The 16,908-nt window shown below is 38.8% G+C and overlaps 1 protein-coding gene across 2 annotated transcripts; it reads left to right on the top strand.

Moving 5' to 3' along the window:
• The first annotated feature begins 2,522 nt into the window (after positions 1-2,522).
• tmem214 (transmembrane protein 214) lies at positions 2,523-15,494 on the top strand. 2 transcript variants are annotated; one of them, XM_066668492.1, is made up of 16 exons: positions 2,523-2,590; positions 7,048-7,241; positions 8,004-8,154; positions 8,537-8,671; positions 8,850-8,932; positions 9,935-10,040; positions 10,290-10,371; positions 10,509-10,610; positions 11,892-12,033; positions 12,467-12,558; positions 12,934-12,982; positions 13,093-13,200; positions 13,480-13,694; positions 13,791-13,959; positions 14,295-14,446; positions 14,694-15,494. In XM_066668492.1, exons 2-16 carry the CDS (start codon positions 7,059-7,061, stop codon positions 14,818-14,820), a joined length of 1,896 nt encoding a protein of 631 aa, XP_066524589.1. In that variant the 5' UTR covers positions 2,523-2,590; positions 7,048-7,058; the 3' UTR covers positions 14,821-15,494. The 2 variants fall into 2 exon arrangements, with proteins under 2 accessions (XP_066524589.1, XP_066524588.1); XM_066668491.1 differs by lacking the exon at positions 2,523-2,590 and adding an exon at positions 3,442-3,763.
• Positions 15,495-16,908: the final 1,414 nt, after the last annotated feature.

Genomic DNA, 16,908 nt, shown 5'->3' with positions numbered 1-16,908 from the left:
TTTTTTTTTTTGCAGTTGTTTAGTTTCTCTACACTTCACAAGAACGTAGTCTTTGCTTTTAATACAAAGGCAACATCTGTCCACTGCGATCTTGGCATCAGTACCGGGCATATGTCTTCACTCTTTATCTTCACATTTGTGGCTTTACCAGTGAGATGAATGACTATCATTGTTGAAAGGTGGGAAGACAAGATGCTAAGCATAATTAGCTCTTTAATTTATAATACATTCATGATTTCAACTGATTTCCCTCAGTGATGTAAGTACTAATGGTACAACCCTGGAGAGAATCTTCAGGCTGTGTGTGAGTGAGTTACAAACCTGGGCCCAGTTTCCCAAAAACATCTTAGGCAAGGAGAACCTGTAGAGAACCTTTCGTACACAGTGACAATTCAAAGTGCTTTACAGCGCGATACAGAATGATTACATTCATTCATTCATTATGCAGTCCACAACAGACACACACACACATTCACTCACACCTACGGACACTTTTGAGTCGCCAATCCACCTACCAACATGTGTTTTTGGACTGTGGGAGAAAACCTGAGCACCCGGACCCACATCAACTCCTCACAAACAGTCACCCGGAGCGGGAATTGAACCCACAACCTCCAGGCCCCTGGAGCTGTGTGACTGCGACACTACCTGCTGTACCACCGTGCCGCCCAGAAAGATTATAGAATTTAAAAAGTAAAAGAAAATAAAAACAATTAGAAAGTCATTCATTCATTATCTGTAACCCTTATCCAGTTCAGGGTCGCGGTGGGTCCAGAGCCTACCTGGAATCATTGGGCGCAAGGCGGGAATACACCCTGGAGGGGGCGCCAGTCCTTCACAGGGCAACACAGACACACACACACTCACACCTACGGACACTTTTGAGTCGCCAAACAACCTACCAACATGTGTTTTTAGACTGTGGGAGGAAACCCACGCGGACACGGGGAGAACACACCAACTCCTCAGAATTAAAACAATATAAAAAAAAATATTAAAATCTATTCAGTACAATTTAAAACTATAAAAACAGAGTAATACAAAATGACAGTTATTAAAATGGTACTAGAAATAAAATAAGTAAATCTACATTTTTAATTCAATCTAAGTGCAGTGTTACTCAAATGCACAGGAAGGTCTTTAGTCTAGATTTGAAGATAGTAATATTTGGGCAAATCTGATAACTTCCAGGAGTCTGTTCCAGGTGCAGGCAGCATAGTGACTGAAAGCTGCCTCCCCTGTGTGGTTCTGACCCGGGGCACCACTAGCTGACCAGTCCCAAGTGATCTGAGGGGCCTACAGGGTTCATACACTTCTAGCAGATCTGAAATATATTTTGGTCCGAGGCAGTTTATTGATTTATAAACAATTAATAACACTTTAAAATCAATTCTGTGTTTAATTGGCAGCCAGTGCAGTGACCTGAGGACAGGAGTGATGTACTCAGTTCTCTTGGTTGTGGAAAGAGAGTTCTAGATGCTACATCTTAGTCTTAAGATAAAAGTTTATCTTTAGTCCATTACAACACCAAGAAGAGATTATCCTTATTAGGAGAGCCAGTCACTTCAAACTGAAAAGTGGACCTCACTGACAAACTACACTGTTTATGTATTTAAAAGCAACTTAACCCTAAATGTAAACACATCAATAAATTTAACCAAACATTCATGACTAAAATATGGGGGGGTTGCGCTCTAAAATATTGAAAAACTGAAAATCTTTAGTTTATCTTGTCACTAATATATTTGCACGAAAGTAAAATTATTATAAATCTGGGGAGAGGGGAAAAGCCCACATTATTTTGAAAGTCTTATGCTGTAATCTAAATGTTATAAATATATACTACAGAATTAATAAAGATTTTATTTTGCTGATTCTGTTTATTTGACCCAGAATTGAAAAAATACAGTCTTTAAACACGCCTTGTCTAACAGCAATGATATAAACATTTTAACATTTACATTTACATTTACAGGACAGGTCTTTTTTTTAATACATTGTGTTTTTCAGACAGTTCTCTTTACGGGTCTCAGCACACGTTGGTGGTGTCAATCCTGTAGATGGCAGTAAAAGTCGAGAAATCTTTCTCTCTTCTAACTTATTCTGGTGCTCTCTCCGAAAGTGCAGTGTGTAGTTTTCAGAACTGGACGATACTAAACTCAAATCACCTTTCTAAGGAACATTTGCTCCTACTGTTAAATAATAATAATAATAATAATAATAATAATAATAATAATAATAATAATAATAATAGAATCTTACCTGTTGGAAGTGAGATCAATGTGATGTGATACATTCGCATTTAACACAGCAAAAGGTTATTTAATGTATTATTTTGGATTATCAGAATTAATTTCCATTAATTTTAGGGGTCCAACAATAATCTGACATTTCTGGATTGCCTGATGTTGCTGCAGTGATGAACAAGGGACAGAAATAATGTGAACTTTTTGGACCTCCTGTGATCTGTTTGTTATGTTTTAAATATCAACTGGTTTCTCCTGCTGCAGGTTAAGAGACACTTCACAGATAAAGCTGACTGATGAGTTTTCTTCCGGTTCCTAAAGGACTGAGACATCCGTGTCCTCTGGTATGTTTGTGAACTACGTTTATTATTTGCTCTGTGTTTGTATTTGTATTATTTAATTAAATGTCTGCTAGATGGAACAACAACTTTTAAATACCAGGGGCCTGTTGATGAAATTTGGGGGGGGGAAATTGAGAACTTACAGGGCAAATACTTTTTAAAAATATATTTTAAAATAAGGGTGGAACAGTGGCACAGCAGGTGGTGTCCCAGTCACACAGCTCCAGGGACCTGGGGGTTGTGGGTTCGAGTCCCGCTCCGGGTGACTGTCTGTGAGGAGTTTTGTGTGTTCTCCCTGTGTCTGCATGGGTTTCCTCCCACAGTCCAAAAACACACGTTGGTAGGTGGATTGGCGACTCAAAAGTGTCCATAGGTATGGGTGAGTGTGTGTTGCCCTGTGAAGGACTGGCGCCCCCTCTGGACCCACCGCGACCCTGACATGGATAAGAGTTTACAGACAAGGAATGAATGAATTTTAAGAGAGAGAGAGAGAGAGAGAGAGAGAGAGAAAGAAAGAAAATACGACAAGGGGTGAGGGTCTGCCAAACCTGTTTACAAATTCAAGGTGGTCCTCACAATGGCAATAATTACATTTAAGGTGAAGGTTACGCTTTAGCTAGTAGCACTGTCATTGTACATTCTCAAAAAAACGAATGGCCTAATTCATAAACTGGCGTGTGTCTTTGTGAAAGGGACGGAGTGGGATTAGGCTAGTTGTACTTATTGATAAGGTAAGAGTATGTCTCAAAAGAAATAAAGAAAAATGCAAGTCTATGTTATGGCCCCACAAGTCATGAAAACCAACTTGTGTGCTGGTGGTGGGAGTGTAGATGCGCTCCGACGTCACAACCGCTAAAGCAGACGTGGCACAGAGACGTTTTAAACCAAAGCTAAAGGTTAAACCAGTCCTCCACCATTATCCTCCGTCATCTGTAACGGTAAAGGAAAGGGGACCGGGGGGACTGGTCTTAAAAGTTTTCTGTAGGTTTCTGTGCTCTTTTCGGTGCCTAGATTAAACAATGGCATCCTCTGGGAATAACGGTTGTTTGGGTAAATGGGAAGTGGTGAAAAAAGGCAAGAAACAGAGCAGCGGCTCCAAGAGTCAACCCGAGAAGAAGTCCAGCGGCGGGAGGAAAGCTCTGAGCGAGTCAAACTTACACAGAGCTGACCCTTTCCGTGAGTTACACGCTTGTTTTATCATAACGAATTTCCCAAAGAAACCGACCTTTCCTTTGAATGAATGCCCGCTGCCACGTCGTCGATTTGGACTGGTGACTGGTTCTGCTACTTATTGAATTTCCCCGTTCCACCTTAAATGGAGCAGAGGTGAACGGAGTCCCTTTTGACATTTAAGGTGGAATGTAAAAATCTGAATGAGGAGCTAACGTCAACTTCAGGCTCATGGTCCCAAGCCTCCTGCTAGTTTGACTGTAGTCTTTAATAATGCAGTTTAAATTCTTTAATATGTTTTATCCAAACTAACAGACTAATTTGAGTAAAGTGAAGTTCACTTAAGCAGACCATTCAACGTTTTTTTAGCTAACGTTACGTACAGCTAACCAGCTAGCTGAGCGGAGCTATGAACTGTGGTCAGTCCCAGTACGAATACATATTAAGTTAATGCTTATAAAGACCTGTTTCGTGGGCATGCACTTTTAAATTATTTAAAAATATTTAGAGGTGTTTATTTGGGAGAATACTTAACATTTGCTAGCTAACTTGCAGGCTGTTATTTGGTGTTAAAGAAGCTAGCGTAACTGTGCTAAGCTCATCTTCTGACGTTAGTTCTTCAGGAGGGTGACACGATGTGTTGTAGAGATCCATTAACACTCATAACAAGGCAAATGCAATATTTTTAAATTAAATAACCACGAAAATGCTTATTTACCGAATAGCTTAGTTTTCTCTTAGTTAGCACTTAGTTTTACTCGTTTTGTTTGATATTATCGATGCTAACAACTACCTAATATATATTCTGCACAAGATACATTTTCAAAGGTAGTATTCATAACCCCCACCGTGTTAATTTGATCAAACCCACTGACCACATAAGATCATTTTAGTTCTCCAATTGCAGACTTTCACCCTGTTCTTCAGAGGTGAGGAACCCCAAAGGACCATCATAGAGTAGGTATGATTTGGGTGGTGGATCATACTCAGCACTTTTGTGACACAAATGTGGTAGTGGTGCTGGTACGAGTGGATCAGACACAGCAGTGCAGCTTGCTGCTGTATTAGACACACTTTACTTGTTGGTCCACCTTGTAGATGTAAAGTCAGAGGCAGTAGTTCATCTTTTGCTGCCCAGTTTGTGTTGAACGTCCTCTAGTTCTTCATCAGTGGTCACGGTACACTGTCAGCAGGATATTTCTGGTTGGTAGACTGTTCTCAGTCCAGCCGCAACACTGAAGTTGTTTAAAAACATCCTGCAGCACTGCTGTGTATTATCCATTCCTACAAGCATAATACACTTTAACAGGCTAACACCATGCAGCACTGGTAATGATCCGCCACATAAATATTATATGCTCTCCGGTGGTCCTGACGAAGAGTGTGCAATATTATTGTGTGAATTTGTTTTGGCCAGGCAGAGCATACTCCAGATTTACTTTCTTATTTGATGACCATGTTCTAGTTAAATGTCTCCTGAACAAAAGTTGTGGAGTTTCTTAAGGTTATGTCACCCCCTTCTGCCCTGGACCCCTGGTTCTGCCCCTTTACACAGATAAGACAGCCAGATTTGGTTTGGTTTAAAGTGTACAATGTGATTCACATGTGACAGTACAATTCTAATTCTTAATTCTTTTATTTCAGTAGGTCTCTGTCTTTTTATTTATTAATTTAGTTTAACTTTATTTTATTGTCAAGTTCTTGAAAGCCCACAGATTTTTACAAAACACCGCAAGATTACATTAAGGGATAAGGTGGATAATTAATGCATTTCATCACTTGCAGAAGTTTTTAGGAGTTTGAGTAGGAATCTACTACATCATTAGGTTTTATGCTGTGATTGTATGCTTCCCATAAGTGTGGTTGAAACTGTTTATATTTAACTCACTTTATTGATTCCTCAATGTAATGTGTGCAGAACCTAACTCGGTGATGTTTCTCTGTATATTTTATTAAATTGATATACTCCCCCATGTTTAGTCTTCCAAAGGAATCTGTTTACATTCATATCGAATTCTTGCATCTATATGTACTGTGTAATTTTATCCTGCATCCTCTATCACATTTATTGCTGCATGTGGCATTACTGAGGCAGTTCTGGGCCTTGTTCCATGCGCTTAATGGTTTTGTAACTGAAGACATTCAGCAGAATGTAAGAAATGGCTAACTGCAGATCTCAAGCTGTATTTCACATTCTGTGCTAAAGTACATTTTTTATAGCATTTATCTTTTACATGTTAACTATTGGTTTGCGAAACTGCTCCATTTTTAGGTTTAGTAGTAGCTTTTCAAATGGAATGGAGAGAAACCACAGCAATGTTTTGTGTATTGGTACAGATTTTTATAAATTAATTTCTTTAGTAGATGATAATTAAACATCTAATGTTCTAAAATACCCTTTTTCTAAATAATTTAATATTTTCTAATGTATTAAAGTCTAGTTAAAAGTGGCGGTCATGGCTGTAAAACACTTTTTACTTTAATAAAATTCAGAATATATTTCTCAACCATATGCTAGCTCTCCAGCCTATTTGCATGCTGGAAACTTGTCTAATGTGTTTGCAAAGCCCTGGTGTCAGTTAAAATCAAAGTGGATTGTACAGACATGCTAGGCTTCCTCTTGGTTCTCAAAGTGGCATGGAGATCTCCAAACTTTGCAAATCATGAGAAGAGATGAGGATATGACTTTATTCCTGCTCCGTATATGGGAAATTTTCATTTATATTTACTGTTTCAGATTATTTACGTAGGAACCCCCTCTAAATTCAGGAGACCACTAACTGCTTTACTGAATGTGGTAAAACTACACAACTTGAGTTACAGAAAAGTTGCTGTGTTAATTCAAACGGTGAATAAAAACTTACAGTATAACTTAAATTAAATTTAAATTTCAGCCGCGTACAAAATAAGTTGTTTTTCTCTTCAAACATAGTGTTCCATCTTATGATGCAGAGCTTCTGAACATAAACAAACCAGAGAGATCTGCAGTTTCCCACAATCATAGATGTTCCCTTTTAAGTTTAAGTTGATGTGAAATTTCAGATTTGAGTAAATCCAGTCATGCTTGGAGTTGTGGTTTAGTTTCGAAACATGTTCACCCTGTCTTACTTTAGATCTGGGTTGCGTTCATGCTCTCTGTGAGGAATATTATTGCAAAATAAAGGACTAAGGCTGAAGCACTGTCCTCTTGCACATTTCTTCTTGCAAAAATTTTTGGGCGGGCTGCACTTTTACCTTTTTAGTCAGCTTTTCCTTTGTCTCCTATTCATGATAACTTTGTTTGACTTCAGCTGCAGTGAAGATGTCTGAGACCATTTTTGAGGGATTTGAGAAGCTTGGGAAGAAGCAGAATAAGGAGCAGGTTCCCCCACCAGCTGAGACCCAACAGAAGAAGAACATTGCAGGGAAGCAGAACAAGAAATCTCCCTCCAGCAGCAGCACAAAGCCATGCCACTATAAAACATTGGAGGAGGCAGTCAAAGCTGTGAGTCCAAGCTCTCATTCTTATAGCAATGCAGACTGCAACCTTAATGTAGTCATTCGCTTCACAAAACATGTGCTTACCAACAGGTTGGTGACTGGCTTAAGAAGCAGGATTCTTTGCTTTTTCAATGAACTTTAAACTTGGTTCAGTGTTGCCTGTCTTATAAAAAAAATCCCCATCTCCAGGATGCATAGAACTGGTAACATAAGAATAGTAAGTTTGGGAGGTGGGGTCATAAACAGCTCTTGAACTGCTCAGGACTAACGTAGGTGGAACCCTCATTGGTTTAGTGTCCCCTTTGTTTTGGTGACCTAGTGTGCCATCATTCACAAAATATCTCTCTTAAATGGAGAAAATAGGTCTTACTACATAGCTATCAATTATATACAGCTGTATTTGCTAAGACAAGCTGTAAGAGTTGCTGTGGTGACAGCATTGCCAGTTGTCATTTAAAATGCTTTTCTTTCAATCTTTGCATATCGATTGATATTTCTTTGCTTCTTTCAAAATGACACTTGCTTTCTCATGTTACTTGTAATTGGCAGTTTGTCTTACACATCACTTTTGTGACAAAATGTTAATAGTAGCTACAGTATCAAAAGTTGAGTTTTTGCACCAAAAAATGAGTTAACTCACTTTTTGCGTAGCTGTCAAGAGCAATGCTGTCTTAGAACATTGTGAACGGGTCCCAAGAGGCTCCCAGGAAGATTTTTAGCCGTCTTTCCGCCATCACTCACTCTTGTACATTTGTATCATTTACAGCTGGATGTAGCAGAGTTGAGGCAACAGCTTGATAAAAGTCAGGCAGTATTCCCTGAGAATCCATGTGTTTGGGTGAAGGATCTGGCTGGATACCTCAACAGTAAACTGCTTGCACCAGATGCAGATCCTACACTTAGCAACCATCCTCACGGTGGGTGTCTAAAATGTTTTTAATGGTTTTCTTTTCACTGTTTGACTAAATACATATTATCAATGAGAGCATATTCTTTACTACAAAAGAATAACCAAGGTGTTAATTTTTAGTTTTACCCCCTTACTTTCAGTACAGAGTTCAGGTAGAAGTTTTTCTCTTGAGGAATTGCAACCAAAATAGTGTGTTCACGTGAACTGTTAAGGAAATGCAACACTCTTCAGTTATGGCAGAATGTTTTGAGGGTGGGTTAGTAATAAGAGTGTGAATCCAGTTTGTTGAAAGGATGGGATGTTTTTGCATCTAATACAGCCCTGCAACGTGAACTGAAACATATTTGAAGTGGAAAAACAATTGCTTTAACAAACATACCTCTGTCTAGATTATCCATATTGTCTTGCTGGGAAAGAGCTGCGCAACGTCATTAAGAACATACTTGGAAAGAGCACAGAAACTCTGCAAGAGTTCTTTGACTACTGCATATTCACCATGCTTCGGGAGTTAGACAAACAAACAGGTAAAAAAAAAAAAAAAAAGCATATGAATTGTTATACCTGTACGTTTGGTTAATTTTAAATCAACCTTGTACAACTGGCCTGAACTGCCATGTTTAATGATAATATTCCGTCATTTTCAGATGGGTGTTGGGTGTGTTTGCATGCATTTATTGGCTGTCTGCATCTGTTTTGTGACAGGTGAACCACTGCATGGCTACAGGATGTGCATTCAGGCTGTCATGATGAGCAAACCCAAAATAGCTACGCTCAACCTGTCTGAAGTGAGTGGAAATTCAGTGTTTTCAGTCACTATTCAGGTACATTTGACTAATGATTGCTGTTGCTAATTATGTTAGTTTTTGATTGCTGTATTTACACACTTACACTCTATGTAACACTTTTGGTGTGGAGTCAATTTTTAGAATATTGTTTTACTGTGAAGGGCAGCAGGTAGTGTCGCAGTCACACAGCTCCAAGGACCTGGAGGTTGTGGGTTCGATTCCCGCTCCGGGTGACTCTCTGTGAGGAGTGTGGTGTGTTGTCTCTGTGTCTGCGTGGGTTTCCTCCGGGTGCTCCGGTTTCCTCCCACAGTCCAAAAACACACGTCAGTAGGTTGATTGGCTACTCAAAAGTGACTGTAGGTGTGAGTGTGTGTGTTGACCTTCGAAGGACTTTCGCCCCCTCCAGGGTGTATTCCTGCCTTGCGCCCAATGATTCCAGGTAGGCTCTGGACCCACCGTGACCCTGAATTGGATAAGCGGTTACAGATAATGGATAGATGGATGTTTTACTGTGGAAAATTATTAAATATTATATGTTTGCACTATCATTCCCCACTTCCCACCCCACAATTTGAACCCCTCTAAGTTTTTTTTAAATAATTCAATGACCAGCTGTACTAAGTGTTGATTACTCTTAATCAGAAAATACAGCATTTAGTGTATCATAATTGGATAAGCATATATCACTATATATCTGATAGGTGTCACCAAAGTATTTTGTAGAAAAATGATTGAAAACGTGGGAGAAACCTGGTTGGTAGTCAAACATTATATGCTAATCATTGCAAATGCAGGCGGTTTATTAATGTGCTTTGTTAAGGATGCTGTGCACGAGTATTTTTATGGGGTTCTTTTTCAGTACACCCTTTTTAAATGAGCATATTTTAACGTGGAAGCACACAATATTTGTCAACCAGCTCTTACTAATTCTTCGTTAGTTGCTCTGTTTTTAAAACTTCCTCAGTGTGACATTTGCAAATTTCCTGTGTGTTACCTTCACAGCATCTTGAACTGCTGCGCTCCCACCAGAATCGCCCAGCCAAGTGTTTGAGCATCATGTGGGCCCTTGGCCAGGCTGGCTTCTATGACCTTTCCCAGGGCATAAGAGGTAAAGGCAGGGTTTGCTTGAGTGACAGAAAGGGCCGAAATTCATGAATTGGGGGCAAAAAGTGTCATTTATCTTTTCTTTATATGAATATGGCTCTTGCTGCTTTTTGGATTTCATGAAATCAGGAGCTTGCATAGCCCCATTAAACTTCCATTTGACAACTTATTTAGTGTTGTAATGTGTGTTATAAAATTGAATATTATTGTATGTTTTTTATGCATTATCTTGTTTATGTTTTTGGTCTTATAGTTTGGCTGGGAATAATGCTGCCTGTTCTAGGAGTGAAAAGCCTGTCTGCCTATGCTATTGCATACCTGGAGAGACTTCTCACGTGAGTATCTGTGGTTGCTTTCTGTATTCGTTGCATATCTGCATGATGATATTGGTAAGAAATGAAGGCCTTTATTGCTAACTTCTGACATGATATTCATGTACTGTTTGTGTGTGAATTTTTTTTTTTTTTTTAAGTCTCCATGCCAACTTGACAAAAGGATTTGGAGTAATGGGACCCAAAGAATTCTTCCCCCTCCTGGATTTTGCGTATATGCCTAAAAATTCCCTACCAGCAAGGTACATAATAGTCACCATTATACTGTATAGTTGAAGTTTGAGCAATAATTAAATGTATGTGTTTTTACCAGAGGTAAAAAGAAGAGTAAACATTTGAGTTTTAGTAAGTTGAACACATGAGGTAGAGCTGTGTTGAAATTAACAAAAAAGTCAGCAGTGTAACAGTGATAAGCAGAAAATAGAGTGGCAAATCTTCAAGCGTTAAATGTTAAGCCACAGTCACACTAGACCTTTGCAGATAATGAAGCTTTTACTTATACATGACCAAGTCTGGGTTTGAAATATCATTATTCTTAACCATAGAGTAATGATACAAGGTTCCAAGACACTTCACGGCTGTAGACTCAGTGACGCCCCGTGAAAGATCTGTGAAAGATTTAAGAGGTGGGGTGGATCGGCGGTGTATTATTTTGCTGTCGTCACAGTAATTTATATGGCACGTTACAGCCACAGAATATAACAGCACAAATAACGTATTAATTCAAAGTGAGCCCTGTGTCTGCTTCCTGATTAGCAAAGCCTTGTTTTGGTGGCCGTCAAAGCTGAAAACCCGACTTCTTAGAAATACTTGGATTAAAAAAAAAGGCGTCTTTAGGCTTATTGTGGCCAGTTCAAGGATTTTTGCTTTGAGCCTGGAAAGATGCGACGGATTATCATGTGAATAAAGTCTTCAGTCCTTCGTCATATTTAGTTTCAGTGGTTTGTCCTCTTAGTCCTTGGAGAGCTGATATATTGGAAACTAATTGGTATGTGCAGCAGTGCACTGATATTATTCATCACATAAACTCGTAGAGCCTTGATACATTTTTTTGCAACTGCTTCATCCTGTTCTGGCTTGTGGTGGGTTTAGGGCCTACCTTGAATCAGTGGGCACAATACAAAAACACAGTACATCACAGGGCATCACTTGCACCTATGGACAATTCTGAATAGACAATCCACCAACCAACATGTAAATTTTGCACTGTGGGAAGAAAATGGAGCATACAGTGAGAGAACAGTCCATATTCCAAAGACAGTGACTGGGAATTGTTAGAAGTAATATTATAGAAAGGTGTGCTATTAAACAATTATTTCATTTTATTTTTATTTTTTTTGCAATTAATCTTTAATAAATCAGTTGTGCTACTTTGCCCCATGCAGTAGTTGGCAGTTGTAGCTTGACCCACCACTAACTTGCCCAGTGTTATTACACATATTTTATTTTTTTTTAAATAAAAGATGTGTGTTTGTTTGTTTGTTTATTGTGTGATAAGCTGTGTTCTCCTTTATTTCCTCAAGTCTGCAGGAGCAGTTAAAGAGACTTTACCCACGACTGAAGGTTCTAGCATTTGGAGCAAAGCCAGAGTCCACCCTCCACACCTACTTTCCTTCTTTCCTCTCTAGAGCCACACCTAATTGTCCTGATGCTATGAAGAAAGAGGTGAGGCATGTTATAGCATGTTAGTCATGTTAAAGGTCAGCATAAAATACCCAATAAGAATACTTTAAATAATAAGAGATGTTAATGTCAAGACAGGCATGGTAACATATCTTTGCTGTCCAATGAAAAAACATCAATTTTTGTGGATTCTTTTGTGTTTACTATATCATTTGAACACAGCAGCTGTCCTCATTGTGTGAATCTTTCTTGATGAATGGACCAATAGAAATGCTCCAAAATTACTTGGTATAAGAATTTGTACATTGACTTGCATTGAAGGTTAAAGAAGGCTTTTGCTTCTCTTGTAAAGTTACTAGTTTGGAGATGCATGTTTTCCATTGGACAGTGACTGTATACTAGAATTAAATCTTAGTGATTTAAGTGAGAAGAGATCTGTATTACATTTTATTTATTTTTCTTTTTTAATCTGTAGTTGCTGAGCAGCTTGACTGAGTGCTTATCTGTAGATGCACAGAGTTTGGGGGTGTGGAGGCAGCTTTACACCAAACACCTCACCCAGTCCAGGTATACATAAGCCTTTTAATGAGTCTGATGTATGTGATGTTGTGTAGCCAAAGAATAATAGAGTTTAATAATTAATAACAAACCTTATCAAGGCTTTGAAGGATTCCAAAAAGGCATTAGTAGAAATGAAAATCATAATATATGGCAAATATGCAACCACATGATAATCTACACACAAAACAAGGCATGTAATAAAAACCTACATATAACAAGTATTCTACAAGCTATTCAGTATAATCAGATTACTCTCATTAATGGAAAATAACAGTTGGATATCCATTGAAGGTGAACTATATCTGATTCTAGTTTAAGTTGTTAACGAAAGTCCTGCTTTTTCACATGGTTCAACTGTAGTGTGATCTTTATTTTATGCAGCCTCTTGTTGAATCATCTGCTGAGCTCTTGGACCACACTGTCACCAAAGGTACAGCTGCTGCTAAAAGCATTTTGCACAAACAGTTTTTATCTCTTTGGTTGTCTTGCTTTGTATCTCTTTGGTTGTTTTATCTGCTGACGTTTGTTTCATTTTTGTAGCTGAGAAGTAACCTTCAGGAGACCATTCAGTCATTTAGAGTGACCAATGAAGAGATACAGGCCACAGCGAACATGGAGGACATAAAGAAGTGCAACACTGTCTGTTCTGTAAGAGATGCTTAAAACCCATGACCAAATTGTTTTCCCTAGATGTCTAAGGCTTTTTGTCCACTGTGTTGTTAAATGTATTAAATTGTATCTTAAGAGAATAATGGAATAATGTAAAATATATTCTCATTGTAGCTCTTGCAATTTGAAAACCATAATTATTTCACTACAAAATCATTAATCTTCCAGCAACATTAGTAAATCAAACAGGGTGTTCTACTGTTTCAACTCACTCAATGACCAATGCTCTCTCTGGCCCCCTACTACCGTTTTCTCCAGTCTTTGCAGACCAAAATTCACTCTCAAGGTTTGCCATGGTCGAGGCTGTTGCTAGCGATGTTGGTGTTCGCTACTGGTTTTATTGCTCATGATGTGAGGTCACATGGCTCATTTGCAGAGTCCACCACAGCTCTGTACCTGGAAAGATCAGGCATCACTGCTGTATCCCAGCAGGCCTGGAGAAAAGTGTCTCACTATGGCCAGCAAGGCATCAGGTGACACCTCCTAAAAGCTTGAGGACAATATAAAAAGCGTTAACAGTATTTGCATCAGTCTAGAGATAAAAGGTTTGTTTTGTTTGTTTCCATTAGCTGGCTAGCTGAGAACACACCATATTATTACTCACTGGTTGTGGAGGCTGTTGGTCCACTGCTAGAAATTGTACTTGAGAAGCTGAAAGTGGCTGCAGTTTTTATTGCACAGAAGAGTTCAGAAATAATGCGGTGGGTGCAGGAGAACACACCTCTACTCATAGAATGGGTGAGTTGCTGTCTTTTTCCTCTTTCCCTAAAGTCACATAATGAGCTTTGGGTTTTAGAATGTATTAATGCTTCTCCTGAATGTGATTACATGCACTCCCTACATACATTTGTGTGTCTGTTTAGTGTTAAAATTGGAAGCTTTGGGTAGAGACTAGAAAGCCTGAAATTGGCTGTAAACAAATAACTTTTTATTTATTGTTAATCCGAATAATTTATGTAGTTAAATATTCACTTTCCATACTTTCTAACCTAGTCATTAATGGTCTAAAATAATAGCAATATTGCCTCTGCCAAGTTACTGTTAAATTTAAAGTGTTTCTATGTCTCTCTCAGATAAATGCCAACACTCCAGAGAGTGTATTCCAGCTCCTGGACTTTGTGAAGGGGCTACTTGTATTTGTGCATCAGAACTACATACTGCCAGCTTTTCAGTACTTCATTACAGCACTGCAGCATGGCTGGCAATCACTGCAAGACTCCTGCAAGTTAGTACCACGTATTCTTCCACATGCTCTGTACCTTACAGTTGATGTAGATACCAAAAAGGCTTTAAAAATTATAGTTCAGTTTATGCCCATTTGGAATGCTTGAAGGCAGTGCATGTTTTGTGGTGGCCAAGTTTTTAAAACACTGGTTATCTCAGGATAATAGACAGTTTAATTGTTAAAATCAATTGTAAGATCCCTGTAATATTGTTTATACCCCTGTAATGTTGAATTGGTTCTTTTACAGCGGTGAAGTATCGCTCCACTGCATGCAGAACCATGTGGTGGCACTCACCAACAGCACATGGATCTACCTACAAGACACAACAACGGCCATCAGGAGCTGGGCTCAAGAGCTGCTTTCCAAAGCATGATATCTCTCCCTTTTACACAAAGAAACATACTCTCACTCATTACACTCACACTTGGTCAGAGACTGCCTTCTTATGTTTGTCCACTCCTGCCCTTTTTTGCGACAGTAACAGTTTTCTAACCTGGAGGCCTCAGTAGGAGATGGAACAGCAGCTTCTTCTTTTTTTTTTTTGTCCCCACCAACTCTCTGGGGCTATTCATTTTATAATCAGTTTAACATTTCCACTCTCCCACCCTCAGACTGGTGGGTGCTCCTGTACATTTCTCATCCTCTCCAGGTAATTACAGGTATTTATTATATGGAGTGTTGCCAAACTAGTTCAACAAAAGACTATGACCACAGACTCTTCTAAGAGACCTACAGATTAAAGGACGCAACACATGCATACATTCTTTTTAGATAATTGTAAATAAAATACTGTCTCGTAGGTTTTGCTTGTGAAATTTCTGAACAGCTACTGATTTTGTAAAACTGTCACGGGACCTAATTTGTTTAACATTAAATGGTGATGAGTAGTAAATGAATTTGTTCTCACGCTCATAATTTGACACACACAAGATTCTCTCAAAATATGCACTTACACAAATGCCTTAATAAAGTATTTTATTTGCCATGAGCTGAAATTGACAGGCTACAGGTTGAGCATCAGTCTTGAATTTTTCCAGACATTATATACCACCATTTTTTTTTTTTTTTTTTTAAATGATTACAATTTTTGTAATTCGCTGACTATATTGGTTATTTTGGGGTGTTTATCTGCTATTGCTTAAATTAAAATTAATTGATTAACTAATTTAATTTGTGTTTTTTATACAGCAACATGCTACAAACGTACAAGCTAGTTGTAGTTGTATAAAGTTTTCCCCTTTCCTTACTGAACGTTTTACTCTAAATGTATCATTATGATTGGGGGGATCTTTGTTTGAGGAGGAATAATAAATAGAATGGCCCTTGGTGGTAGACATCGGTTTAGATGTATGTGTTTAGCTGATTTGCAGTCTGTGTGCAATTCCATGTTTTTCGTACAGTTCTACATAATTGTTGATTTATCACATTCTGAACAATTCTGATTTATTTACTGTGGCAATAATAGGAATCAGGCGCAGCAGGTAGTGTCGCAGTCACACAGCTCCAGGGACCTGGAGGTTGTGGGTTCGATTCCCGCTCCAGGTGACTGTCTGTGAGGGGTTTGGTGTGTTCTCCCTGTGTCTGCGTGGGTTTCCTCCGGGTGCTCCGGTTTCCTCCCACAGTCCAAAAACACATGTTGGTAGGTGGATTGGTAACTCAAAAGTGTGTGTGTGTGAGTGAGTGAATGTGTTGCCCTGTGAAGGACTGGCGCCCCCTCCAGGGTGTATTCCTGCCTTGCGCCCAATGATTCCAGGTAGGCTCTGGACCCACCGTGACCCTAAACTGGATAAGCGGTCACAGATATTGAATGAACGAATGAATGAATAATAGCAGTCATTAGTTGTTGTCCTTTTACTTGTGATCCAAATAAGGCCTTCTGGTGTGTTTTCTATTTATGTGCCTTAAAACACATACAAATACACACCTGCCATCAATGGATTTAAAAAATATTGGTGATATATGAGAAGTCCTGATCCCATTACTACCACTGAACATTTGAATAGGTAAGTTTCTCTACAGTGTTTTGCACCAAGCCAGTCTGTTAGTTCCATTTGGTAAAGCCTTAACTCGTAGGCTAACACCACTAAAGGCAATGAATTTATCTTTGCTATGTGCTTGTGTTAGAGAAAGCTTAAGGTGACAGGCACTGGACTAATGATAGTTATTGTGGCTATTGTCATTTTACAAGAGGTTTGTCACTGAGCTGAATGGCTTTTCTTGTACATGTGTAAATCAACGGGATAGACCTGTGCACCCAGTTCCAAAACAATAGGAGACTGTTCCCTTGTTATTTATTTATTTATTTATTTATTTATTTTAAAGTAGTGAGTTTCCCAAGGACCTGGACGTGTTAAATGTGAGACAGCCTTTGGTAACACTTTAAATTACAGACCTCTAATTACTGGGTAAGTACCTGTTAACTAAGCCATAAAATAAACTAAGTACTGAGTAAGTAATGGGT

The sequence above is a fragment of the Hoplias malabaricus genome, chromosome 4, assembly GCF_029633855.1.
Source record: "Hoplias malabaricus isolate fHopMal1 chromosome 4, fHopMal1.hap1, whole genome shotgun sequence".
In the NCBI taxonomy this organism is placed as follows: Eukaryota; Metazoa; Chordata; class Actinopteri; order Characiformes; family Erythrinidae; genus Hoplias; species Hoplias malabaricus.
Note: the sequence above shows the minus strand (reverse complement) of the source record. Positions and strands in the feature narration are given on the sequence as shown.